Here is a 27,242-nt window from a genome sequence, read left to right as displayed (position 1 = left end):
GACGATAATTTCTTCCCTTTCGGTTTCGATGATTTCTTCTACCGCAGGAACAAATGCCTCTATAAGTATGGTGACTATGTAGAGAACTAATCTGTGCGTCTGCTTTCTTACATAGTACAGATTTTTGCTATTCCTGAATGAAATTTTATGCTGCATAAACTTGTAACATTACTTCTTGAAACCCCCTGGTAATACGAAACACATGCAAACAATGCATGAATGAATTTAGATCATCAAGAAAAGAGACATTCGGAACGAGAGTGGAAGTCGAACCCACCTCCTCCAGTGTGTCAAGCATTTGGGTAGACTATTCAGCCACTGAGCATTTAGGGCTTAAAACCACGCAGGGAGCGTAAGGGGAAAACAAATGTGTCCAAAACAGTCTCTATTATTTGAATAACTAGAAAGTCTCCCGTCAAGGTATGACGGGTGAAAATTGCTTCCACATTTGAACGAATCCATTGCCTGTTCGGTGATATTTTTATCACTCTGAAATTGAAACTCTAACTCCAATGGATTAAACCTAAACTCCAGTAGGCTGCGTTAATTGCAAATAATTTTTTCGTTTCTTTATTCCCCTGAAATGAGTCTTATCAGTAAAACAGTAAAGTTACTGGATCGAGTTCAGCCTTGTCACGATAAAGCTTTTCCCTCCATGCTAAACGTTACCGAAACATATTATCAAACTATCATGCCGTTCCGCGAGTTTCATTGTTGAAACACGCGGGTTACTCGACCATCGGCTATTATTTATATGATGATAGACGATTCAGACGGCTCTAGAACAAATGCAAAATACACCAAGGTTATGCAATATTCATCTGATTTATAGCGGTTTGAATTTCTGCGGAGAATATTTTGTCGTTTCAAGGAACTGCTGTGCTTTATGGCACATACTACTTCAGTTGGTATCATATACTACAATATCGACAGATTTCTTGGCAGTAAACAAATCTGAATTGATGTTAGTACGTATCTGTTAGTCTAGTAGGTACAATTGATAGAACTGGTGATGGAAAATTAAGCTTAATATCTAAAATGTGTTAAATTCCCTACTCTTTATGTCCAAAAACTCGCAAAGATTAATACTAGTTTTGATGATAAAATTATTCGTAAATTAATTACGGAATTATTTTTCAGGAAAAATGTTTCGACGACATTTTGTTCGCAAACTTTTTATCAAAAACGCAGAAGTATTCAGAAAAGCCCACCTATTGCGTCAAGTCTATGCATTAAATTTTTACAATACTTGGAATTCTTCATTGACTGTTCAGATACTTCTTATATCAGCAATTTTGATATTCGCGTAGGTCTTCAAAAAGGACACAACAACGATTATTTACACAAAAACCTTTACGTATCTTTAAATGGTGCCTTTTTCTTGCTACATCTTTTTACTGTCACTTCGCTCACAAACAAAATTATAGAACATTAATTCTTTTTGTTGCCAAACTGTAAAAAACTAATCACAAGCAGGACGCCCGCTGTTACGCTTTTTTTTCAACAGACTATAGAACTATTCTAGATCGTGTTAAAAATAATATCTTTTGATTATTTGAGTATCGTTGTGTCACTTCTCACGTACTGCTTTTGAGTGGCAACGGCAAAAAGAAAAAGTAGAATACTTTGTTTTGAAAATGTTTGTTCCTTTTCTGTGATGCTATAAAATTGTAAAGAAGTTTTCTTTTAAATGTATGTATTAAGTGTTCTTCACCCTAAAAAGAGTATGGTTTTCGTTCTGGAAAATTAGGGAGCAAGGAAAAGTACTCCGATAAATAGCAAAGTTTATGCACGCAGTGCCATTGCCTGGTTTAGTTAGAGACTGAGAGATAACTATCATATTAAGTTAAAATATATTTATTCTTATACTCAAGAATTAACGTAAAATGAAAGTATTTACAGAACATGTTAAACACACAAAATCAATACATAGAATCACCCCCACGTAGATACAGTCGACTGCTTAAATACCTTCTTAAGCTACAGAAATTTGCATACGGTTAAGCAAATAAAACAGTTAATACATTACGACAGAATAAAATTAAAATTCCAACAAAAAGCTTAAGAACACGAATTATGTAATGCAAAATGAGAAAATCCATAAGCTTCGAAAGTTATTTTTCTAATAATTCTAAACAAATAGTATGACAGAAACAGTTGTCTCACTGCACCTCAAAATATTTTAAAGTTAATTTAAAATTAGTTTGCGCAGAACGGGCTGTTGACAGGTATTCTTAGTTTATTTCTGATGGTTCAAAAAGTGTTGGAGTTTTTATTAGTTATGCTTGAATTGACCGTCCCGGTTTTCCCGGACGGTTCGTCGCGCGGCGGTTGATGACGTCAGTGGTTAGTGTCCGTAGAACATTTTCCTAGGTTGTTTGGACCTGGAGCTCAGCTGGTCCGAATAGAGTGACCGGTTAAATTGGGATCACCTGTGACGAGCCAGAAACGTTCAAATATATTACCGGTTAGCCGATTGTGTATAAAACATTCTATGGACACTGACCATGCTAACCAATAACGTCATAACGTCATGAAATCAACCACCTGGGTTTTATCGGAAAACTCTGTTTCAACATGACCAGATACGATTGCATAACCGGTGACTTTTAAGAACACTTCCGTTTAGCGTGGGCAAGCCTGGGTTGACCATTAAGCCTATTCGAACATGGCCATATTTTCGGATCAACCCGTCATCCAGTTGTCAGAGCAAGCGACCAGGGGCACCCAATGGGAGGTCACCGTGACCTTCCAAAAATTTTCTTAATCGGTAAATTATGTCTGACGGTTCGACAAAATTTTCTTCCTTCGGCAAAATTCGGAGTTCTGTTCCAAAAAATTATAATCAATTCGCAAAATTTGGAGTTCCATTCGACAAAATTATAATCATTTGTCAAAATTCGGAGTTCCATTCGACAAATTGAGAATTTCCACCTTGGAGCAGGGATTAAAATGGAGGGAGCAAGTTCAATCATTGGCTAAGCAAAAGCTTGGACAAAGAGCTTAAGTCACGTGATTCATCAAGGACGAATAGTTGACATGTTTTGCGTGAAACTAACAAAAGAAGCCTGATTTATTCGAATGTTTTTTTTAAAAATCTATCAAGTGACTTGGGTGTCTTTCCTTCACGAATGTAAGTCTTCACTCATTGTCTCAATGATTTCCACCCTCCCAAAAATTTGCCCGAACAGGACGAGGGTTATTGACTAATTAATATTTAATTAAAACTTCCGCAAAGCAAACCTAATTTTTATTTCTATCAAAGATATATAAGAGCAATTAATGATTATGCTAGTGCATGAAGAGTAAGTAAAAAGTGAGTTACGTTTGATTAAAAAAAAATTATAATCTCACTGATAGCTCACTGTGATTGTTCGCATAAAAATGTTGGTAACAGTTTCCTTTCAAAATGTTTTGTTTAAATCACGGAAGAACCAATGAAGAATAAGGAGGTCGAAAAATTTTCACCATAAACAACCATTAAAAGAAAAGTTACAGAACATAGGAAGTATTCAGAGTATGAAATACGGACTGACAAACGGTTAGTTCAAAGTGAGACTTAAAATGCACGCTATATGAAACGTATTTCGTGAGTTGGTTGGATTACGTGGTGCCCTTTTGGGGTGACTCGGCTAAGACAACTATATAAGGGGAGCTGACGCGTCCTACATTTTGGTTCCGAATTTGTCAAAGGGAAAAATTTGTATTGTACAAATGCCTCGTTGCAGAAAACTGGTGCCTAAGCTTTAGATGTGTTGACTGATTGATGTTTGATTATTTTATTCTGTAAATGAAGACGATTTAATTAACACAAATGAAAAACAAATAATGTATGAAAATGAGATTCATTACAGTAAACATTTCTAGATACATTTTTGTTGAATTTGTGAACTAAGTTATCTTTCCAGATTTACCTTAAGTGACGTTTTTACTCAAAACTTATCATCAATTGTTTTACGACATAGCAACCAGCGAATGAGTCATTTTCCAGAAAATGTAACTTTTGAGCGCAAATATTTTTCAATTTCGAAACCTTTTTTTTTTCTCTTTTTTTTTTTCATTCTTACATGAAAGTGTTACCTACGAGAAGTAACCATAAACACTGGCCCAGCTAAGTTCTAATTATTTTACTCATAAATTTAAAAAAAAGTAAAAAATGCCTTGTTCACGGAAATTAAAAAAAAAGAGAAAAAAACTTTTAATGTTTAAAAATCGAGGCTAATTTAGTATCAAAGTAGTAATTTTGTTAATTGTTCAAACAATCAGCTATTTTAATGATTAGTGGGAATATAATATTAAGCTCTCTTAATTAAAGTACGGCTTAATTAGTAGTTTCAAATGTATGTTAAAAAATAGTATTTAATAAATTTGAGGATATACTGGCAATTTGTAATTTTGGTAGAATGCCTAAAATTGATGTATTTCCCCTCCATCAGTTATTTTCACCTCATAAATAATGACATTGATAAGGTCTGTCACGGAGGTGAGATTGACGGAGGCGAGGATCTTTCCATTAATATAGGCCTAATAGATACATTTTTCATGAATTTTTTTTCTTCGTTGCTACAATCTGCACATGTTAAGCATATGAAAACACGTTCATTTCTTTTTTTACATTAATTTACATCCCTGAAATTCAAGTTCACGGAGGTGAGAAGTCAGAATAACCACACTAAGTTTTTAAAGCAAAACCTGTCTTCTTGTTTTTTGACAGAAATCAAAAATCTCACAACTTCAACTATGGCTGAAAATAAACAAAGGGGCTACCTTGTATCATGGAAAATAAAATTTGATGTCATTACTGCCACGTGTTAATGAGGAATGGCAATTTGTGTTTAGGTAACGGAGGTGAGAATTTATTGTGTGATATGACTCCTTGTCCTTCTAAAACGAACTAAAACACAATATTAAAAAATTAAATATACTTAAACAATTAGTATTTGAAACACTTGTGAAAGGAATAATAAATAAATAAGTATATACTTTTAAATATACAAGTTATTAAGCAACATAAACAGTCACACAAGGTGTGTGACATGCCACGGAGGTGAGAATTCACGTGTTGTGAACCAAAAGTATACTAAAATAAAAGTTATTATTAAAAAATTGTTGGCAGGTTTAAATAAATATATATTTTTTGATGAAATTAAAAATCATTGTTAAATGAATTGTTCCTAAGTTTTTACTGCAAAAGGCGTATGACAGAAAAGTTACACTTTTTGAAGAATGACCCTAATATTATGACGTGTTAATAAATACTAGAAACAAGGTTGGTTTCAAGCTGTCATTGAACCAAAATGTCGGATAAGTCGGTTTGTCCTTTTCAAGGGGTTCTAGACTCACCTGAAGTGGACGTTGAAGACGACGGTCGTGACGCAGATGGACGGAGTGACCAGTATCATGGTCAACAGGAGGTACTTTCCGAGAAGGGGCACGACTAATGATGTAGGCGGGATGATCTCCGCCAGCAACAGGAAGAAGACGTTGATTTTTAAGAACACTTCCGTTTAGCGTTGGGAGGGCCTGAGTGGACCAGTAGCCTATTTGAACATGACAATATTTTTGGGTCAAACCGTTATACAGTGGTCATAGCGGGTGACCAGGGAAATGCGATGGGAGGTCATCGTGACCGTCCAAAAATTTCCCTAATCGAAAAATTATGTCTGATGGTTCGGCAAAATTTTCCTCCTTCGGCAAAATTTGGAGTTCCATTCGGCAAAATTAAAATCATTCTGAGAAATTTGGAGTTCCATTCGGCAAATTGAGAATTTTTCACACTCCTAAAAATTTGAGTACGTGGAGCCCTTGCGGGCGACTCACCTGAAGTGGACGTTGAGGACGACGACCGTGACGCAGATGGACAGAGTGACCAGGATCATGGTGAACAGGAGGTACTTTCCGAGAAGGGGCACGACTAGTGACGTGGGCGGGATGATCTCCGCCAGCAGCAGGAAGAAGACGGTGAGCGAGAGCAGGATGGAGATTGAGAGCGACACCTTCTCGCCCGAGTCCGACGGCAGGTAGAATACGAGCACAGTCAGGAAGGATATGCCCATGCACGGGATGATGAGGTTGACCGTGTAGAAGAGCGTTTTTCGGCGCATGCTGATGTTAAAAGTGATGTCGATGTACGGCTCCTCACAGCACGTGTAGAACTTCTCGTGCCGTACAGCGGGCACGTCCAGGATGTCCCATTCCACGCTCAGGTAGAACTCGCTGAGGTCGATACCCACCTCCACGAGGTTGGTGCCCTCGACCTCGTCCTTGTGCCGGAGATCCACCTGGTGGCGGTGAAGACAATGACTGAGTTAGGCGAGGTGAGTGATTCCACCAACGACCACGAAGCGTGGTTTGTCGTTGGCGAATATGGTGATGACAATATCCCTTTCAAAAGTTAATAATACCCTCCCCTTACGACATTTTTCCTGGCTACGCCGCCTCTGCTATTAATGTTTTTTTTTCTCTTTTTGGTAGCCTAATCTATTTGTTTGTCAAAATCTTTATGCTTTAATGTAAATTTTGGAGTGACTGTGGCGCAAAGATTTTTGAAAACTCGCCTCGACCACGTTACTGTAACTCTGCCAAGCACTAACAGTATCGGCCAACAAGTGTGAAAAATTTACAGAACTTGAAAAGTGTTAAAATTCATATCAATCCCAGATCTTTGCCTTCTGGTAAAAACATATTAGTAATTTATTCAACTCTCATTCGTTAATTCAAAGCTCGAGAACGTTGAAAATGATTTTATTTGTGTTATAGAAGATTATTGATACACATTTTTATTGAAAATTAACTTTATTATCAATATTAGGCATTTTTGTTTCGAGTAACGATTTAAAAAAATTTCCTGCCAAACTGACTCCATTAAATGAAAGTATAATAAATATTTCTTTAAAATGCGGTCTACTAATTGCGGCTCTTTAAAGACTAAATTTCGTTCTCTCTGTGAAAGTCCTGGCCTTCGGTTCAAAAAATGTTTTTCAGCTATGCACAGGATGTGTATCTTATACATAGTCCAACTGAACTATGTATAGGACCATCCCTCCAACGAACATATATCGCTAATTTTACAAGTGTGTTGATGACGACATGAAAGCATCATACACAACGAGAGTTAGAGTTTAAAAATAAGTAAACTGATTAATCAGCGAAAGCACAGCAAGACTGTGATGAAATAATCCCTATTGTAGTATGAGTCTGATAAGTTGAACCAAGACCTTGTAGTATTTCCCTCTTTTTGAGGAGTTCAGCAAAAAAAGGAAAGCGTTATTGGCACGGATTTTTGTCTTAAAGCTTTCGCAAAACGACTGCAAAAGCAATCCAACACCAACTTCAATTACTTTTCCCTGTTACTCCAAAAAGAAGGAAACACTGCCTAGGTCATGGATCAACTTATGCGAGCAATAGTACAGACTTTTTATGATCAACTCTGCTTTTATTAATCAGTCATAACAAACGTTTGAGTTGCATTCAGTTAAGTTGAACCACTTTCTTAAAGTTGACTTGAACCTTCAATTTCAGTCATAATGCCACAAATTAAAACTTGATAAAAACATGAAATGTAAATGTAAACGAATAAAAATACAGCATTGCCAAATGTATACTCTTATACTTCTCTTATAATGTACGTTAAATTACTTTTCTCATGAAAAAAGTGTTATGAGATGTTTAAATTGTTTCCATTGTTTTTAATAACTGTTTGGAAATTATGAAGGTTTGCCGAACATTACACAGACGCACACACGTCTAATCTATAGATACATACGTATATATATAGATTAATACATGAAAATACACAAAAAGAATTGGATGGTACTTTGCTTTTTTATCTGTTTCACTGTGGCCTACAAAAGCCAAAGAGTACTTTTAAAGAAATTATTTTCCTCGTGACTCAACGGTTTAAAATTGCCGTTTCAAATAATAATCGAGCAGAATACTAAGCGAAGTTTCTGCTGTTAATGTATTATTGAAACGCAAATTTAATGATTTTAATTCACGAAAGTCTGATCTTTGAAACAAATCCTGGTGGAGGGGGGGGGGGGGTATCAGATGTTTTTAAGTTCTCTGAATGCAAAAAAAGTTACCTCTTAAAATAAATTTTTGTCAATAACTCTACAAAATAATGCACAAGTATTGTGAACGTTTGATTTTAGAAAACTTTCCCTGTGGTTCACCTAAGTATTTGTAACAGCGGTTTTTTTTCCTAACTCTCTTTCCTAACATAGACAAGAACAAATTTGTTACAGCATTGCCAAAAACGTTGCTGCAAACATCTGAGATGCACTTGATGTTTTTAAACTTTTATGGAGCAAAAATGAAATATAAGCATTACTAAAATAACTTTAATTACAATAAAATAGGTAGTAGAGTGTGGTAATATACAAATATACATTTATTATTTAAATAATTAAAAGTTTTAAAAGTTCAAAGAGATCTCAAAACTCGGCATTTATATCGCAAACTTTGGCTATTTTTTCGGTAAGAAAGATTCAGCCGAAACTACTTTTTTAATTGATTCACAATTTAAGTAAGACTATCTTTGGTGCTTTACTTGAAATAAATTAATGCAATTTTTTAAATAAATTTTTGCATAGTTGATTCAATGAATTTTAATTAAGTTTCTTATTTAACTGAGAATGGCTACGAAACATCATAAAATGAAAACACACTTGCTGCATCATGCTGTATAATTTACATGACATAATTAAATTTCAATGCATCGTAATCTTCATTACAAATTATGCACCATGAAATTTTAATTACGTAAGATGTTACTTGCACCCGTTTTATTTTCCTTTTCCTTTCTGAAGTTTCAATTTTTTAATTCAACATTTTAAGAGAAAATATTTCCTCATAAATGTTTTTTTATAAGGCTCCGGTAACTACGGTTTGAAAAAAAAGTTTTGAGTTTATTTTATTTTTAAAGCGTCAAACTCGCCCTAACTACTGCAGTTGGCGTGTAATGTAGTCAGCGTAGAAGTACTGAATGTTTTTTTTTTCCTACTTTGATTATTGTATAAAATTGAACATGCAATCTTTGTGTAGAGCAGAAAAGACAGGACTTAAAATTTAATGTGTTAGCATTTTTAACAACTGTTTGAGAAAAAGAGTGATAGTCAAAAAAAAAAAAAAAAACGAAATTTGTAATGCAGTAAAAGCTCAGTTGTACGATGCCCTCTTATACCTTAACTCAGTGCTTCTCAACCTTTTTTACTTTGCGGCACACTTAAAAAATTTCTAGATCAACGGGGCACACTGAACTTAATTTCGCAATGGTAATATAGAAATGTTTTTATCATTCACATGTAAAAAGACGGGGGGGGGGGGGGGGCTTTTTTCATATGAATAAAACAATTATAACTAACGTAGTGTATTTAAATTTATTTAGATAGTAGAAATATTTTGAATGTATTGAGGCTGATAATGAACAACAAAACTACATATATCAGACTTAACAGAAAATTATGCTTCATATGTTTCAAAGCATTTCTGTCAAACATGTCATTAAAGTGCACAGTGCAGTTAAGCGATTTATCAAATAATGTTTCAAGGAAGAAGCAAGCCAGAAATTAAAACCAAGCGCCCAACTTCCGTTTGACACTAATGAGACACTTGAGCCTACCTTGAGGAGCAAAGACGTTTGATGTTCGGCTCTATGCTGGAAAAAGCTACACGAAGTTCTGATCTAGGCTCTTTAGGGATGATCTCTTGCTGTTTTTCATAAGTATGAGGGCTAAGAAGCTGAGTTCGAAATGATATGTAGATAAAAATTGTAGCAGCACCTCAATAGCAAAACAAGAGATGGTGGGATACTCATTCTTAACCAGTAACCAAAATTCGTCCAGACACACTTCTCTCAACCCAAGTTTAAGAGTACGGTCGCTCTTAAGGTCCATAAATTATACTCGCGCCTTCAAAGAAATGTATTTAATTGATGCATCCGCAGATGAAGAGAATGGATCGCGAATCCAGTCATACTGTTATGTGTCAGTATTCTTGAAATAGTGCTTAAACTTGTCCTGAAGTATGACTAAAAGCTCTGCCATCACATTCAGCAGCTTTTCTTCCATGCCAGTTCCTTCAGATACCATGTTGACGGTCCGTTTGAACATGTCCAATGAGCCACGGTGTACTTCTCCCCATAACGAAATTTTTTATTTTAACCCGTTTAGCTTGTCCATACATGTAATTCAAATTCTCTTCTTGTCCTTGCATTTTCCGATTCAATTTGTTAAAGTGTTCAAAAATGTCAGCCATGTACGCTAGTTTTCCCAGTCAATATTTGTCTTGCAACAAACTGGCGTGCTCCATTTCGTTTTTTAAAATCAAAAACTGTCGTACCTCGTCCCTCAATTCGAAAATTATTGATAGTACCTTACCACATGAAAGCCAGCGAATCTTTGTATGAAGAAGTAGGGAGTGGTGATTTGCACCCAGTTCTTCACAAAATATAGGCAGAAAAGGCGAGAATTAAACAGCCTCGATTTTATGATATTCACGATTTTCACGACTTCAGCCAAAGCTGACTTCAGCTCATCTGGTAAGATCTTTACCATGAGAGCTTCACGATGGTGGAAGCAGTATATGCATGGGCGCCCATATGCAAAGTTGCAAGGGGGGGGGGGGGGGCTCAAATATTTTCCCCGTGGTTTAGCTGAATATTTTCCTCGTGGAAACTGATTTCTGGACAGATTAGAGTCATTAAAATTTGACATTTTTAATAACTTATTCATTAATAGCTGGAGAAGAAATGTTTTTACATTTTTGCAAAGAAAAAAGTTCTAAAAGCAAGGAAGTTCTAATTTCAAAGTGGGCTTGAGCCCCCCTTGCCCCCCTATATGGGCGCCCTTGAGTATATGGTTTTAATTTCCAGTTTGCTAAGTCTCAGAACCGAACTTTGAGAAACCACGATAAAATGAAATTAGTATCGGAACCGGAAATAAGGAAAACAAAAGTTAAAGCTGTGGCTAAAATTCTGGGCGGGAGGGCACGATCCCTGCCTGAGGGAGGGGGCGATAATCCCGTTTGCGAAAGATTTAGAAAAGATTCTGTATAATTAGTTGATTTCGTCGAAATTAGAATTCGTTTTCAAAAACTGAAAGTAATAGGATCACAAGAAGTTAAAAGAGGTGAGGCGGCAAATCCCGCCTCTCCCCTTCTTGGGTTTGTCTTATTGCACAAGATCGACATGGTGAATTAAGAAGTTACAGAACGATACAAACGCTATTCGGTCGTAACTTTAAAATAAAATACATCAAGGCTCTTTCTTTTTATATAACTACGAAAATGCTGCGGCACACCGGGTTCCTTGTCACGGCGCACCAGTGTGCCGCGGCACACCGGTTGCGAAGCCCTGCCTTAACTCACACAGTGTTCGCGCCTTTTGCTCTCCTCTTCGGGTGGCCCTGATCGCGTGTCTGTGCAGACATATCCTTTTTAATACTGCCGTGGACCGATAAAGGGCAGTAACTGCAATTTTTTTAATTTTTCGGCCTTTTTGTAATCTATTGTACGTGAGCTTTATTGTACAGTCTTGCTTATTTGGTTTTCGATGATAAAAAGGCGCAAAAAAATCTAATTCCATTTTTTTCCCTATTGTTAGAATTGACTCCAACACACATTTCGTCAAATATCTCAAAAACTCATTTCTGCAAATACAACCGTTTACCTGCCCACGGCAGAATACACTTTCAGCTTTGATATGTATCTCTATCTATAATTACATGTATCAAATGTAGTCATAGATGTGATGCAAGCAAATTTAACGTCACGGTGTTAGTGTTTGAACTCCTCCGAAACGGCTCGACCGATTTTCATGAAATTTTTTTTATGTGTATTTGGTAGGTATGAGAGTAGGACATAAAGTATATTTCATTTCGCTAGGTAATCAGGGTGTCCCTATCCAGAATTCTTTTTGATAATCATTGCAAAAATCATTGTTGAACCACTGTTGAAAATCATTGTAAAAAAATCATTGTTGAAAATAATTGAAAAAACCATTGTTGTGAAAATCACTGTAAAAACCTTTGTTGAAAATAATTGAAAAAACCATTGTTGAAAATGCTGTAAAAACTATTGTTGAAAACCATAGTAAAAGCTTTGCTTAAATTAATTACAAACATTTCATTTGTAGACGAACCGGATATGGCAACAAATTTTTTTAAATGTAATGTGTTTGTGTTTGAACTCCTCCGAAACGGCTCTACCGATTTTTATGAACTTTTTTATGTGTATTTGGTAGGCATGATAACAGGTCGTAAAGTATAGGGTAAACCGGGGCACGTTTATACGATGATTTTTTTTTTCAATGAATTTTCTAATTTTTATGTTTTAACTTAGGAAAGCAGTGTTAACTTTATGAAGCAGTTAAGGGAGTTAAAATTGGTAGAATTAGTTGTTGCTCTGTTAGTGTTTTTAACCATTAAAAAAATTATTTTTGAGCTCAAGTCGGTTGCGTAAACCTGCCCCGGACATGGGGGCATGTTTAGGCATAATTATTTGAACGCCTAAAGTGGTTCTGTTAGTGTTTTGAACATACTGTCTTACCATCGTTAAAATAAAGCAAATTTATTACAGATTGAATAGTATATAAAGTTATAGATGAATGGGCATGAAAACAGAACTATATGATTGTAAGCTATATGGTAAGAATTTATAACTTAATTTAAATGTAATTGTGATTTTCAAAACTAAATAGCCTGAAAATACTAAAAAGGTTTGAGACAGTTTGGAGCAAAAAAAAGTTCGGAGCGGTAAAGGTGCTCCGACGTCAACGCGCAAACGGGCTCCGTCGCCAAGTTTGGATTTATTTCTAATGTACAGAAAAATTTAATAGCATTTCAGTTCATATAAATACAATTCTCAAAAAAGGTTGAAATTCTGCAAATTTTTATATATTTGTTCTTTTTTAACGAAATATTATTTGTTCATTATAAGCTTCAAAACGTTCAACACAAAATTTACTCAGCTTGGTAAAAACAGATTTTTCTTTCCGCATGCTAGATCAAAGCTCGACTGCAGCTCAAAAACTTGTGAGAGTATTTGCTAGGGAGCAGCATCAATCTGCTATGACTGTTGGATCTCCAGGTTATAATTCGTTTTGAAAAAAGTGCACTGCGCAAACGTGCCCCATGCATAACCGTGCACCGGTTTACCCTATTTTACACCGCTAGGTAATCAGGGTGTCCCTATCCAGAACTTTTTTTTTTTTTGAAAATCATTGAAAAAATCATTGTAAAAATTCCTAGTAAAAACAATTCTTGAAAATCGTTGTAAAAGCCTTGCTTAAATTAATTACAAAAATTTTATTTGTGGACAAACAGAAGATGGCAATAAAAATGTTTTAACTCATTAAGAGTTTTCCGGCGTTTTGTCAGAGCGTCACGTCATTTTGACATTTTATTCTGCATTTGTTTCGTATCACAAAGCAGTGCGTGCTACATTTTGAACAACACAAAAATTCAAAAATGTTGTCTATCTCTGTGTGTGTGTGTGTAGGTATGTATTATTGCATTGAGAAAATGAATGGTTGGTGTGTGTGTGCTTTTTTTTTATCGGTGAGTATTGTTTGCCATACCTTTTTCTGTCAAAGATCACACCTCCACAAACTTACAATACATTCGTTATTTTTAATTAACGACCAAAATATTTGCTAGAACATATGTATATGGCAGAACAACGTTTGCTGGGGCAGCTAGTAAGCTTATAATATTTGTTGACGGTTTTATTTTGCAATTGCATAACCTATCCCAAATAATTTCAAGTTGTCCTTTGAAGGTGAAGTAGTAGTGCCGCACCTTAAATCCATCGTAGGTCCATGAGCCGAACTTCATGAGACACGTCTGCTCGTCGAACGGGAAGTATTCCACGTCGATTTCGCAGGAGCTCTTGTAGATAGCCGGAGGTTTCCACTGAATGGCCCCCCTGTTGTCCAGTTGAGCTTTTGTCTCCAAGGTCACCTCGAAATTTCCGTCAGCACTGAAAAGAAAGGTTAACATAATCATTCCACTAATAAAAAATAATTTGCAGTCTGTTCTACGAGACTGTGTATGAGGCAAACCAAACCAGGCAACATTGTGAAGGTTACGCAGACCCAAATCACACCATCACGACGCTGCCAGGTTGGGCTTCCCTCAACAAAAGATAGTTTAAGCGAATAATCGGTCTATCGTTGTTTGCCTCAAACCACTGTTCGTCTTAACAGACTAACATTTACAGGGATGAAAATTTAATGCATTTTAAAAATCGCACTAAAATTTTGTCTAAAACGTATAGGGTGTTCCAAAAATGGCTGATACATTTGAAAAAATCAATAAAAACTAAACGGGCAGCCTTAATTCTTTTTCATTACGTGTGTGCCAATTTTCAAAACTCAATGTTTTTCTCATCCTCATTTTGGACCTTTGTTTGTTGGACTATGGTTAGGGGAAAAATAATTAAAATAACACCTGCAGGTTTTTACTTTCTTCTATATCTAATACATAGAAGAAAGTATTGGATTCGTGCAAATTTTCGAATTTCGAATTTTGACGGATTCGAACGTTTTGAGGTGTGCTGAGTCCATTTCGACTATTTTTGGAAAATGTCTGTCTGTCTGTATGTGTGTGTGTCACGTCTGTGTGTGACCAGTTTTTTGTGGCCGCTCTACAGCAAAAACTACCGCATGAAATCGAACGAAATTTGGTACACATATTTGCCACTATGTGAACTTGTGGCCATTGGTTTTTGGCGCGAATTCCTCCAAGGGGGGTGGAGCAATAGGACGTTTTTTGAGTTGCGCGTGCTTGCTATTCCTCAGAAAGTAACTGGCGGAATCAAACAAAATTTGGTCCATGTGTTGCCATTAACAGGAACAGGTGCTGATTCAATTTTGGTGTCAATAACTCAAACGGGGGTTGAGCTATAGAACGTTTTTTGTCGTCAATTGTGACTGCTGTATATCTCAAGAAATAACGAACGGAGTGAAAGAAAAATTTATCGGCAAGTAGCCCTTAGTGGGTTTAAGAGCTGATTTTATTTTGGTGTCTACAGCTAAAAAGGGGGTAGCGCAATCACCCGTTCTTTTTTTCCCTTGTGAGTGCCCTATCTCAAGAAGTAATGCTACGTTCTGGTTGAAATTTGGAATATATTAAACAGGCTTTGGTTCAATTTTGACGCCAATTGCTCCAAGAGGTGTTGATTTTTTTTTTTTTTTTGAATAAAAATAGCTTTATTAATGCAACAATAAGAAAGATAAATCGTAATAGATTGTCGTCTGCGTATTTCTCGTGATTTTAATTGAATGGAAATGATCGGAAATATTATCTCAATGATTTAAAATTTTTAACTGTTGCCATCTTATGTTTGCTAACAAAGAAAATATTTGTAATTAATTCAAGCAAGGCTTTTAAAATAACTTTCCATTTTCGCTCTTTGCTTTGCTTTTGCAATAATTCAGACATTGGGATGGTCGTCAAGTTTTTGCATGTGTAATTTTGTTTTTGTTGTGAATATTGCGTCTTCGTCAAGCATGGGGAGGGATCAGGAAAAAAAAAAAAAAAAAAGAAAAATATAGAAGAAAGTTTCGTGATGGCCACAACATACTAGTTTGTCTTTCTGCATTACTCGCCTCCTTCTTTCCCCCATCTGCCTTCTAATTTCAAGAAATGAAATCCTCCTAATAATCTGCACTACTTCAGATCGAAAAGAGGAAAGAATCACATAAAATAAATCCACAAGGGACTCCAAAAATAGAAAGAGCGAAAAAATGGCCAGTTTTCTGAAAACTCACTAACTTTGAAATTTAATTTTTCATCAACTATTATAGATAAAAATAAAGTAAAAAAAGCTTTTTAAAGATAGTATTACGTTCTTTAGTTCATCATACAATAATTTGCAAATAAATAATTTTTGAGATATAAGACAAAAACTGAAAACACGCACTTTAATTTCAAGATGGTCGTGCGAGCACCTTCCCTACCACCGGGGATTTTAAGTACCCTCACCTACTTTTAAGTTTCAAGAAATCAAATCACCATAATGACCTTCACTACTTCAGACTGAAAAGAGAAAAGAATCACGTCTAATCAATCACTGCGGAGGCTCCAAAAACAAGAAAGAGCGAAAAAATGGTCAGTTTTTCGAAAATTCACCAGTTTTGAAATTTAATGTCTCGGAAACTATTGTAGCTACAAAAAAAAAAAAAAAAAAAGTTTATTTAAGACAATTTTACGCTCTTTAATTCGTCATATAACAATTTTGTTCTCTAGTTAATAGTTTTTGAGATATAAGACGAACACTGAAAAAACACACCAAAAAGTCCTAGGTGGCGCTGCGAGCTTCCCCCCCTACCACCGGGGATTTTTTTATGTTCATCAAAAGTCCTTCCTGTACTTGTGTGCCAATTTGCCAAACTACATGTTTTTTTTTTTTTTTTCAAATCGTTCATTGACTAGACTAATTAGTAAATCAACTGTTTTGTTTAAACAAGTTACACTTGCTTAATTAAATTATTACTACTTTGGGGTAAATAATGTAAGTCTAATTCATGTCTAAGTGTTTCTTCGGGGAAAAAATATTGTATACATAATTCATATGAAAAGCGTGAGTTAAGCTGTTAGATTTACATCAATTGCCACTTCTGAATTTTCAAAACCAGTCTTAGCAAAATTTTGTATTTTTTTTTCTCTTTTTTTTTTGCTGCCGCTAAAAGTCCTATGGTGTTTAGCTGTCTTTTTTTTGCCCCCCCCCCTCCCTCCTTCTCAGTCCCAATCACCGCCTCTGCATATGAAGTTTGAGAAATTTTCAGCTAGCGAAATCACCGATATCTTCATTTTCGTGAAAATAAGTGCTCTTTCAGGAGTCGTCATGTGTGGTTAACAAAGGTTCTTTTGTTAACTGTGTATTTCTGTAACGATGACACATTAGCTGCGTATCTATGTCAACGTCTTTTGATAAAGTCAACATTATTTTAATTTTTACTTGCCTGTTTTAATCACCATAAGATGCCCCAAACAAACATCAAGTAAGCTGTTTAATGTATATGATTTTTATATTTTTATATAAAAATCGTCGCACAGTTCAAAAAGAGAGCATTTTCTACGAATTTAAAAATTTTATTAATTTTCCAGTAGAACCTATTTTATGTAATTGCTTTATAAAGCGATTACATGTTATTCCATATCACCTTTTCGTCGTGTAATTTCTGATTCATTTTTAAATGTACTTACTTATTATAGAGGACGATGTCAGGCCTCCATATATGGTCAGATGGCACATGAAGCATGTCCACCCCTCCGTACTCCCTCGGATCCCAAGTGAGCTTGTAGTCGTTCCAATACTAAAAATTAAGAGCAAAATGAGCTCAAGATAAAGCAATACAAGTGCGAAAATTATTTTAAAAAGTCAGAGATAAAACTATATGCAAAATGTCTAAAATATCACATATTCGGAACCTTATACTTTGAATTTCAGTGGAAAACTAATAGAGAAGTTAAAGCATAGAGTAACAAAATAGCTATAGAGCGTGCGCTAATGCTACTTTTCATTTAGCTGGACACATGAAAACGGTGTTTAAACCACAACTTGTAGTCAAAGACTGAAGCTTTGTAAGACCCGTTCTTTAATCTCATGCTGAAGGTTATGAGAAAGACGCTAAATATGGAACCCTGATCTTCATTATCCGCTATTTTTTCCTCATGTTGACAATCAGATTATACCTTGAGGATAAAGGAGCACGTACCCTAGTTCTCATGTCAATTCCATGAGTTTAAGAAATGCTATTACAAACTCTAGATTTCAATGATAGTACAACGTCGGTAAGAAAAGAAATGCCATTGAGTCGATTGTAGGACATTAGTTGATTCAAAACTAAAAATAAGTTAAAAGATTTCACAATTGACTTCTCTAAGTGAATATCTCTTCCGGCAGGATTTCTGACCAACCGAAGAGTTCCTTCAGGAGAGGCAACTTAATTGAATCAACTTTCGAGCGGGTAGTTGTCAGGATGTGTAACCAAGTAGAAAAAGGAAGGAATCACATAGCATCCTTCGCACAACAGTAAACTCGTCAGCACCTGAGACGTTACCATTCTCATTAGGCCAGTGCCAATAATGTTTGAGACCAAAAAAATTTAGAACAGGATAAAACCAGTTCGAAAAATAAGAAAATTTAATAACATTAATAGGAAAAATAAATTACGGGCGAGCTGAATTCGGGAAGAGGGGTGTAGGGGGGTTTAAGGGGGGGAACGGTTTATCACTATTTCCGGAAAAACGAAGAGTCTTATCGAAAAAAAAAAAAACTAAATTACAGAGTTGTTGGTAATAAAAAGATCTACAACTTTTGTATTTGCACTTTTTTTTCTATAACCTCAAAATATATGCGAAAAATCCAAAAAACCGACTTTTTGGTTTTTTATTTTCATCTTCCGCAAAAAAAAATTTTTTTTTCACTACATCTAATGAAAAGTTACCTTATTATGTCTCAAATACACTGTAATTTTTTGGATTTAAAATGTTTATTTTTTCTCCTTATTTTGATTCAGTAGTAAAAAAGCATCAGAATTTTCAATCAAAAAATCTCACGTCAAAATATCTGATTTTTTTAAAAAATCGGAGCAAGTTTTTTTCGTTGGAATCTCTACTTTTTGATGGTATAAAAAACAATTCGGAACTCCAGCGCTCGAATACGCTACTTTGCGGTGATTTACAAAACTGCAAATGAAACTAAAACATTGCCACGTTGCGTTCCACGTGTGTCTGTTGACGTAAACACAGGCAGTTTCTTCTGAGTATTTATTAACGCAATCGATGTGTCTTAGTTTGCTTTCAGCTACAGAAATTAATTCGTCCTTTAGTAGTATTCTCGAGCTTCTCAAAATAATGTTAATTTTCATTATTTCCTTAATAATTGGTGAAAGCGAAAATTCTGGATTAACAAACTTGAATAACGTTATACAAGGTAAAAAATTTTATTGTTTTGTATGAATTTGTAAGAATATCGGGGTTTTTTTAATCTTAAATTAATTAAACTTACCATATTTTACAGCAGTATTTAGTTGGAATGGACAGCATGCAAAATATTTTCTTGAATATATTATCGTAGAACAAAATGAATAACCGAGAAAGAATTTACTTTATTCCTTTTATTCTCAGCTGAAAGGTTTCGCCAAATTTGTTTAGGGTTATAGTTTTAGTATAGTGCGAGCAAAGTAGCCTTGGCGAGATTTCGCGTTTTTAGTTAAACCATTTTTAATTTTTATCATGAGTGGAATAAAATGGTAGTAAGATTACAGAATTCGATAAGTGAAAAGAAATAATGGTCAATCAACTGAAAAGAAAACTACCACCATATATCCGTGAGAATTTTGTTGATGATTTGCATAACATGACACAATTAAATCATAACTCAGAAATTAGAAAAATCGAAACAGAAAATTTTTAAATTAACCGATTCGGGAATTCGAGAGAAATAACTCAGCTACAAATGGAAAACAATAATCGCTAGCCAATCAAGGCAAAAAAGTATCTTCTTTCGATAACAATTTGTAATGTCATATTGAATTTTCTAGCATTAATTGTTATTCATGTCAGGCCACAATTATTATTTAGTTTTATCAAGAATTGATAAATATCGAATTCAGTATCGTGGAAATAGCTGCTTAGAACTACGAACTACGTAGTTTGCATTAATCTTTGACGTTTAGTAATGCTTCTTGAATTCTCATTTCTTTCTACGTGGGCCAGAATGTCCACAAGACTTTGAAAATTAATTTAAAAAGAATAAAGCGAAAAAATCATACGTACGAACAAAAATCACAACACTTTTATCATTTTCTTCGTTACCATGTGCGTTTGTTTTAGTTTTTAAGTCCGCCATTAGACAGTGACTTCAGTGCCCCTTATAGTTCGTTGGAGTTGCAAATAAACTCGAAGTCATTTATGTTTCTACATAAAGATATGCGCAGACGATTTTTTTTTTTTTTTTTTTTTTTTGACTATGAAAATTATTTCTTTAAGTCTACATTTTATTGTTTTTATTTATTTTGGTTAGTGCATTAATTCATTTAAAAAAATTGTTTTTGGCAACAGGGGAAAAAGAAACGATTTTTTTTTTATTTTTGATATGATGTATTTATTTTAATGAGGTTATTAGTTTTAATTATTATTTTTTCGTTTTGGAAGCTGTTAAAGATTTTTTAATGGAAAAAAGTGTATTAGCTGCTTTGTTTAAAAGTTGCTGCTATTTTTTTTTAATTTTTTTTACGGCATTTAATTTTTTTAGATGAGTGAGGAATATTTTATTGCTAGAAATCAGCTTTAAGTATTTTAAAAATATGTTTGAAAAAATTCGCGATTTTAGCTATTTTTGAGAATATTGATCAGGTACTAGAAAGTAGTATGGGTATACGGGAAAGTAGGCTCGTCTAGTTCTAGACAGAACTTCTTGTTAATTGTTGTAATATATTTTTACTTCCAGTTTGTGTCAATTTAACATGGAAAATTTCATTTTTCGACTAATTAAAGTGTGCATTTTAATAAAGAGCTTAAAATTTTACATAGTTATAGCTTTTTTTTTTTTCAAATTCGAGTTTTTTGATTTTCTTCATTTTTTGCGAAAAGCTTCCATAGTATTGTATATTATTTTTTATACCATCAAAAAGTAGAGATTCCAACGAAAAAAACTTGCTCCGATTTTTTAAAAAAATCAGATATTTTGACGTGAGATTTTTTGATTGAAAATTCTGATGCTTTTTTAATACTGAATCAAAATAAGGAGAAAAAAATAAGTATTTTAAATCTAAAAAATTACAGTGTATTTTGGACATAATAAGTTAACTTTTCATTTAATTTAGTGAAAAGAATTTCTTTTTGTGGGAGATAAAAATAAGGAGAAAAAAATAAGTATTTTAAATCTAAAAAATTACAGTGTATTTTGGACATAATAAGGTAATTTTTCCTTTAATTTAGTGAAAAGAATTTCTTTTTGTGGGAGATAAAAATAAAAAACCAAAAAGTCGGTTTTTTGAATTTTCGCATATATTTTGAGATTATAGAAAAAAAAGTGCAAATGCAAAAGTTGTAGATCTTTTTATTACCAACAACTCTGTGATTTAGTTTTCTTCGATAGGATTCTTCGTTTTTCCGGAAATCATGATAAACCGTTTTCTCCCCCTTAAGACCCCTATACCCCCCCCCCCCCTTCCCAAACTCAGCTCGCCCGTAATTTATTTTTCCTATTAATGTTATTAGATTTTCTTACCTTTCTAACTGGTTTTATCCTGTTCTAAATTTTTTCGACTTTTTACCATTTTCAAAGCGATTGGCACTGGCCTACATCTCGATAAGTTGAATTAACTTTTCAACTCATTGGCATATGACCCAGTATTCGCTCCACACATGAGTAAATTAGTTGAATCAACTCGATTCAATTTCAACAGCTTTGTAGAGCAGCTGTTTGAACAAAGTCAGCTTATTAGAAGAAAAGTTAGTTCAACTAATAAGTTGTCTCGTGTTAGTCCTCTCAATTAGTTGACAGGCTTTTTTTTTTTTTTGAAAAGTTGGTTAACTAATCTGCCTCGTAGGTAGGAGACCGAAGCAGAAGTATTTTCATACACTTCGTTTTGTCTCCCGTGCAAGCAGCACTCGATCGAGCAAATGATTGTCCTTACTTAGGTTTTGTATGAAACTTGGCATGTCGGCTTTGAAAAGTTTTCCCATGTTAAAGAGATCTTTTGGTAACTTAGACACACGGCAGTGTGTCAGCGAAGTTCGGAAATCAGGCGACACATCTGCCAGTGTGTATCTTACACGAATCATTTCAAGCTACTTTTGACTCCCTCATTTCTCAAAAACTATTAAATATACGTGCTTGAAATTTTGTATGTCTAATAGAGCTGCATAGTAGACCTATAATTCTAAATTTCATGAGTGTACCTCTTATAGTTATGGAATTATTAAGATCTGAAAAGTGTCATTTTTAACACTGACTCACTCACTCATCAAAATGTTTACGAACTTCCAAGTGTCTCACATACTTGAAATTTGGCATAAAGATAGATTTTCATGCATATGTAAAGGGAAAAATCTAAAAAGTCAAAAAAACTACACTAAAATAGCAAAAAATTACGTTATTTTTTGTGAGCATCACGCCGTAATCACTTTACCGCGCGATTGCAAAATATTTCGCCAAATAAATCAAAACAAAAGGGCTCGTCAAACGTTGCCAAAACAAGGTTGTTGATGTTTTAAATTAACAATTAAATTTCTAACCAAAATGGGGCTTTAAACGATACTTTAAATTCCGCTAAAGTGAAAAATGATCCATCAAATAATTACAATTACAAATTTTAGAGCTAAGCCTTTAAAATCAAAACTAACCAGCTTTAAAATTTATAAAATCTTTAGAACTCAATTAAATTAAAAATTTTGCAGGAGGAGCAAAAATGGGAGAAAAAATGTCAACAATTGAGAAATATTTTCGCCAATTCTGCATATTTTACGATCTACGTTACGATTATCCCCCTGAACAATAAATTCAAGATAGATTTTGAGATGAGTCAGCAATTTTCCTAATTGTCGACAAATTTGAGGACGCTGATCAAGAACTAATGTACTTTGACCTTGCTGATAAATGGGAAAAACAGACGATTACTGCCTAAAATTGGCGATCGCTTTAAGTCCCCAGCTAACGAAATATCTCCAAAACTTCTAATAAAGAGAAACCGCAAACCAGTGAATCGTAAAAGCAAGGGGGGGGGGAGGAAATCATATAGTTCTATACGCTTTTGAATTTATAATCGTCTGAATTAGAACATAACCTTTGATTTAGCTTTTCAAAAAGTAATGATATCCCAACAAAACATAAATGTGAAAAAGAAGCCAAATTCGGTCGAAATGAGGTTCGGGGTAGACGGTGTCACCGACAAAAATAGTTCAGATCTAAACGGTTACCAAGTTCCATAGCAGTTCCACATATATGTTGGATTTTCCCATGTTCTTCAATTCATTTAGAAAACATTTTTTTTACTTTCTTTGATATTGGATTTAAAACTTGGCAAGTTTGAAAAAAAAAAAAAAATAGCGATGACTAGAACTTGCCGCAAGTTTAAAATCCAATATCAAAGAAAGTACAAAATTGTTTTCTAAATGAATTGAAGAACATGGGGAAATCCAACATCTATGTGGAACTGCTATGGAACTTGATAACAGTTTAGGTCTGAACTATTTTTGTCGGTGGCACCGTCTACCCCAAACCTCATTTCGACCGAACTTGGCTTCTTTTTCACATTTATGTTTTGTTGGGATTATTTTTTAACGGAGCGACCCTTTCGTTACAAGTTATTTTTAAAGGGCACAAAAGATTTGGAAGCCCACTTTACAAGGCCTTCAACAACCACCACAGACGAAAATGTTTTTCTGAAATCTTGCATTCATAGTGTCGTTTGAGTTTTCCTTGAATGACACAGACATTCAACATTCCTGATCGCACTGTTCAAGAGTTTATGAAGAATAATCTGCAGGTGTTAAAAGCGCGCGAAGCTTTTGTCTAGCCTGCCAGCAAATATTCTAAAATGAGAGCGATTCTCCAGCCCCCTACAGACCTGACATGATTCCTCTCAACTTATTTTTGTTCGCTTGCTTAAAAACTAACAACCAAGAATATAATTTTGAGAAATTTGATAAAGTCAAAGACACCAAAGCTCTGACGGACATTCTGAAAAGGCCAGCTGTGACTCTTTTCAATACCTGGAAGTCTAGTTGGAAGCAGGGGTGATCTCGACGGGAGGGGGGGGGGGGGGAGAGAATTTTGGAGCAAGTTGCACCAACAAAACTTTTTTTTAAGGGGGGGGGGGAGAGAGAGAGATTTTTCAATTTTTTTAAATTTATTTATTTAAAATTATTTATTTACTTATTTTAACTTATTTATTTTTTTATTTTATTCTGTTTTCTTATATTTCATAGTTTGTGTGAGTGTTTGTGTGTATGTCATTCAAAGTCAGAACTGTTCTAATAAAATAATAATAATTAAAAATAAGTAAATAAATAAATATATAGTATTTAATAAAATAAAATAAAAAATAAAGCTAAAAAATATTAAAAAAAATATAAGAAAAAGGGAGTTGAGATTTTTTTTTTTGGGGGGGGGGGGAGATGGACAGCTATGGCCGGAAGCAATCAGCGCAAAAGGAGAATTCTATTTTACAACTATTTACTGTATTATAAAGCTGAATCAATAAATGTTGTGAAGTTAATCACTGGCATTGTTCTTCGAACACTCCTTGTACGCTACGTTGCACTTGCTCATGAAATGATTGCTCAGGATGTCCTAGAAACTTCGGATTTTACTATAAATGTCAAGAGAATTTTGGAGAGCACGCTTTTTTTCAAAACATTATTCTAGCCCCGAAAAAAGAAAATACGAATTTATTTGAAAAAAAAAAAAAAATATATATATATATATATAAATATAAATGTAGTGGAAGTTATTGTAAAGAGGAACACTTGAGCCAGTGGCGGATACAAGGGGAGGGTCATGGGGGTCATCAGCCCCCCGTCGACAACAGCATCCGTCCGCATTGCGTTTAAACACTTTTTGCACGAAATGTGAACGATTACAGTGTGTTTTGATTACATTAATTATTTTTGAAAGTAAATATTTGAACTACTACTTCTTTTCACTGCTTATGAAATTAATTTGCAATTTTTATCCCCAATTAGGTGCCTTATTCCTGGCCCTGGCCGATTTGGTGCTTTTATTGACACCCGATCAGTGTCAGAAATTTATCGCACCCATAACCGTAAGTTCGTTCATGGGGGGGGGGGGTCATTCTTCAGCATGACCCCCCCCCCAAAAAAAAGGGTTTTCTGTATCCGCCCATGACTTGAGCCCTTTATTATTATTTTCTTTAAACTTATTATCAAATGCAAGGAAAAAAATCGTTTTTTCCATCAAAATACCGTACAAAATAGTTTATTTATTTTTACAAAAAAAAAAAGAAGTTTAGTTTAGCCTTTTTTTTTTTTTTGTAAGAAGTTTAAACTTACAAAACTTAAACTGCCTGTGAGCAAAATGTGCAGTATTTTTTGAGCACTAAACCCATCTTGACGACATTAAAATTATGAAAATCCACCCCCCCCCCCTAATTTGGTATGTTCCATTTTGTTACAACATACTCGTGCTGTAAAATATCACATGGATAATAAAATGTCTATAAATAAATAAGCTTGGAAATAAATAAGCTCTTTTATAAATGAAATGGAGCTATGGAACTATTTATAGTAATCTGCACGTTTAATCCTTGAACTAATATTTAAGTAGAAAAATACACTGAAACATTGTTTACGTAAGAGTTACTGACAGCTGCACTTTGTGAAAAAGGTCAAGTAAGTTCTACTTTTCTGAAAGAACCTATCTTAGAAACCTCTTCGGATTACTTGAAATCAATAAGAGAAATTTACTTTTTCAATTTTCTTCTCAAAAGAGAAGTGCTTCTGTTTGTGGAAAAGAAAAACAGCACAACGCACCGAACGGTCAAAGATAATTTGCTTAAAGGAAAGTCGTTGATATTTAATTAAAGAGCTTTTTTCAAAAATCTAAACCATCTTTAATTGTCTGTTTGTGCTGCTTATATTCTTGATAAATTGATTAGCAAACCAATATGCTGTGTACATTTTTTTTTACTGATTACGAAGAAAATTTTATGTTTTTCCAGATTGATTAATTAAACGAACAATCTTAATGGGATAAAATGAGTATTCATGTCTTTGTGCAATATAAATGAAGAATAATGTTTTTTTTTTCTGTTTTTAAAAAGTTACTTCAGTATCAACGCTTGAGAAAGTTAAGACAAATACTTAAGTAATTCCCCGAGAAAAATTGTGAAATGAAGAGAGAATGGGAAAAGAAACGAAAGAATAATGGATGGCGGGAAGACTGGCATAAATAAAGAACTCTATGTCTGCTTTTTAAAGCAATTAAAAGAGAAATTTATTATTAAAAGACGACAAGTAATAAATTACGAAAGAGTAGGAGTTAATGCGATGATTACAAGCATGAATAAATATGTATTTATCTGAAATGAAAAAAAAAAAAAAGAAAAGACGCCTTGATGCAAAGCAATAAAAGTATTAGATGAATATTGAACAACATTTAAAAAAGATGCGAATTTATTTTTTTTTATTATTAGATAAATATTGCATCACATTTGAAAAAAATGCTAATTTAATTGCTTTTTTTTGGATATTTATTTAAGACAAGAAATTGCTTCAGACTTTCTTTTCTTAATTGATCCTTATCTTCAAAGATTATTCGTAATGTTTACGCACTTCTATGTGTACGCACTAGTATGAGTACGTGCACCTTGTATAGTTCTGGGAAATTCAACCCCGCGCCAAGCACCAGCGGAGCCAGAATTTACCACTTAGGGTTGATGGTTTGGTGATAACAGTTCTTACATGGAAAAAACACCCTGTCAGATTAGAATTAGCAATATGTCTTATAACCAAGGGTTCTGGGGAGATTGACCCTTAAAATCCAGTCGCCTCACCCCTGACGCCATGTATTGGCTAGCATATTTTTTGTAACTCATGACATTTCAACCCTCATGTTCTCGTCACGGGTTGTAATTGTGTTCCTGGTACTCTTGTGGCAGTTATGGCTGCCCCTTTTAGACCTTTGACTGGGCACGGTTGCTTCCGTGCTCCCGTTTTAATATGTTAATTTTCTTGTGTGTTTTTGTCAACTCCTCTGTAATACTAAGTGCCTATCGCTTTCTCGCTTTTAACATAGAGCAAAAATGAACTCAAAACGAGGGAACGAGGACCAGTCAATGTTAGTACGAAGGCCACTGCCATCTATCGAAGGTATAAGAAACTAATAGCGGATAATTTAACAATTGGCTAGTTTTTAAATTTAAATTTTGAAGTTAACCAATTTACGATTTCATTCGAATTGTTTGGATCCATTGCCATAGCAACGTTTTCATTGGACGGACGCTGTGCTGTGCTATTTTAAGAATTGTTATCAATGGATATTTTAGGTGGCGGATGTTTGAATCCATCTCTATCGTTGAATTGCCACAAGGTAGCACTGTCCTCCATACTCGAAGTTCACTTTTTAAAGTAAATGCGATAGGCCTTTAGTATTACGGGCGTGTTGGTTTTTACCATCGATTACATTTAACTGGACAAGATATAATTGCTGCGCATATAGACAAATGTCATACACTAACTATCTGATTGAAATTGTGATGAGGACAAATA

At 34.4% G+C, this 27,242-nt stretch overlaps 1 protein-coding gene across 2 annotated transcripts in view; it reads right to left on the bottom strand.

The window, feature by feature from the left end:
- LOC129225851 (acetylcholine receptor subunit alpha-like) overlaps window positions 1–27,242 on the bottom strand; it is a 271,447-nt gene that overhangs the window by 44,579 nt on the left and 199,626 nt on the right. For both annotated transcript variants that reach the window (XM_054860372.1, XM_054860373.1), the window contains exons 4-6: window positions 17,208–17,317; window positions 13,797–13,977; window positions 5,821–6,281 (exon numbers count right to left, since the gene is read on the bottom strand). In XM_054860372.1, coding sequence (XP_054716347.1) covers window positions 5,821–6,281; window positions 13,797–13,977; window positions 17,208–17,317 — 752 coding nt within the window. The remainder of the gene's footprint in view (window positions 1–5,820; window positions 6,282–13,796; window positions 13,978–17,207; window positions 17,318–27,242) is intronic.

This window comes from Uloborus diversus, chromosome 7 (genome assembly GCF_026930045.1).
Source record: "Uloborus diversus isolate 005 chromosome 7, Udiv.v.3.1, whole genome shotgun sequence".
Taxonomy (NCBI): domain Eukaryota; kingdom Metazoa; phylum Arthropoda; class Arachnida; order Araneae; family Uloboridae; genus Uloborus; species Uloborus diversus.
Note: the sequence above shows the minus strand (reverse complement) of the source record. Positions and strands in the feature narration are given on the sequence as shown.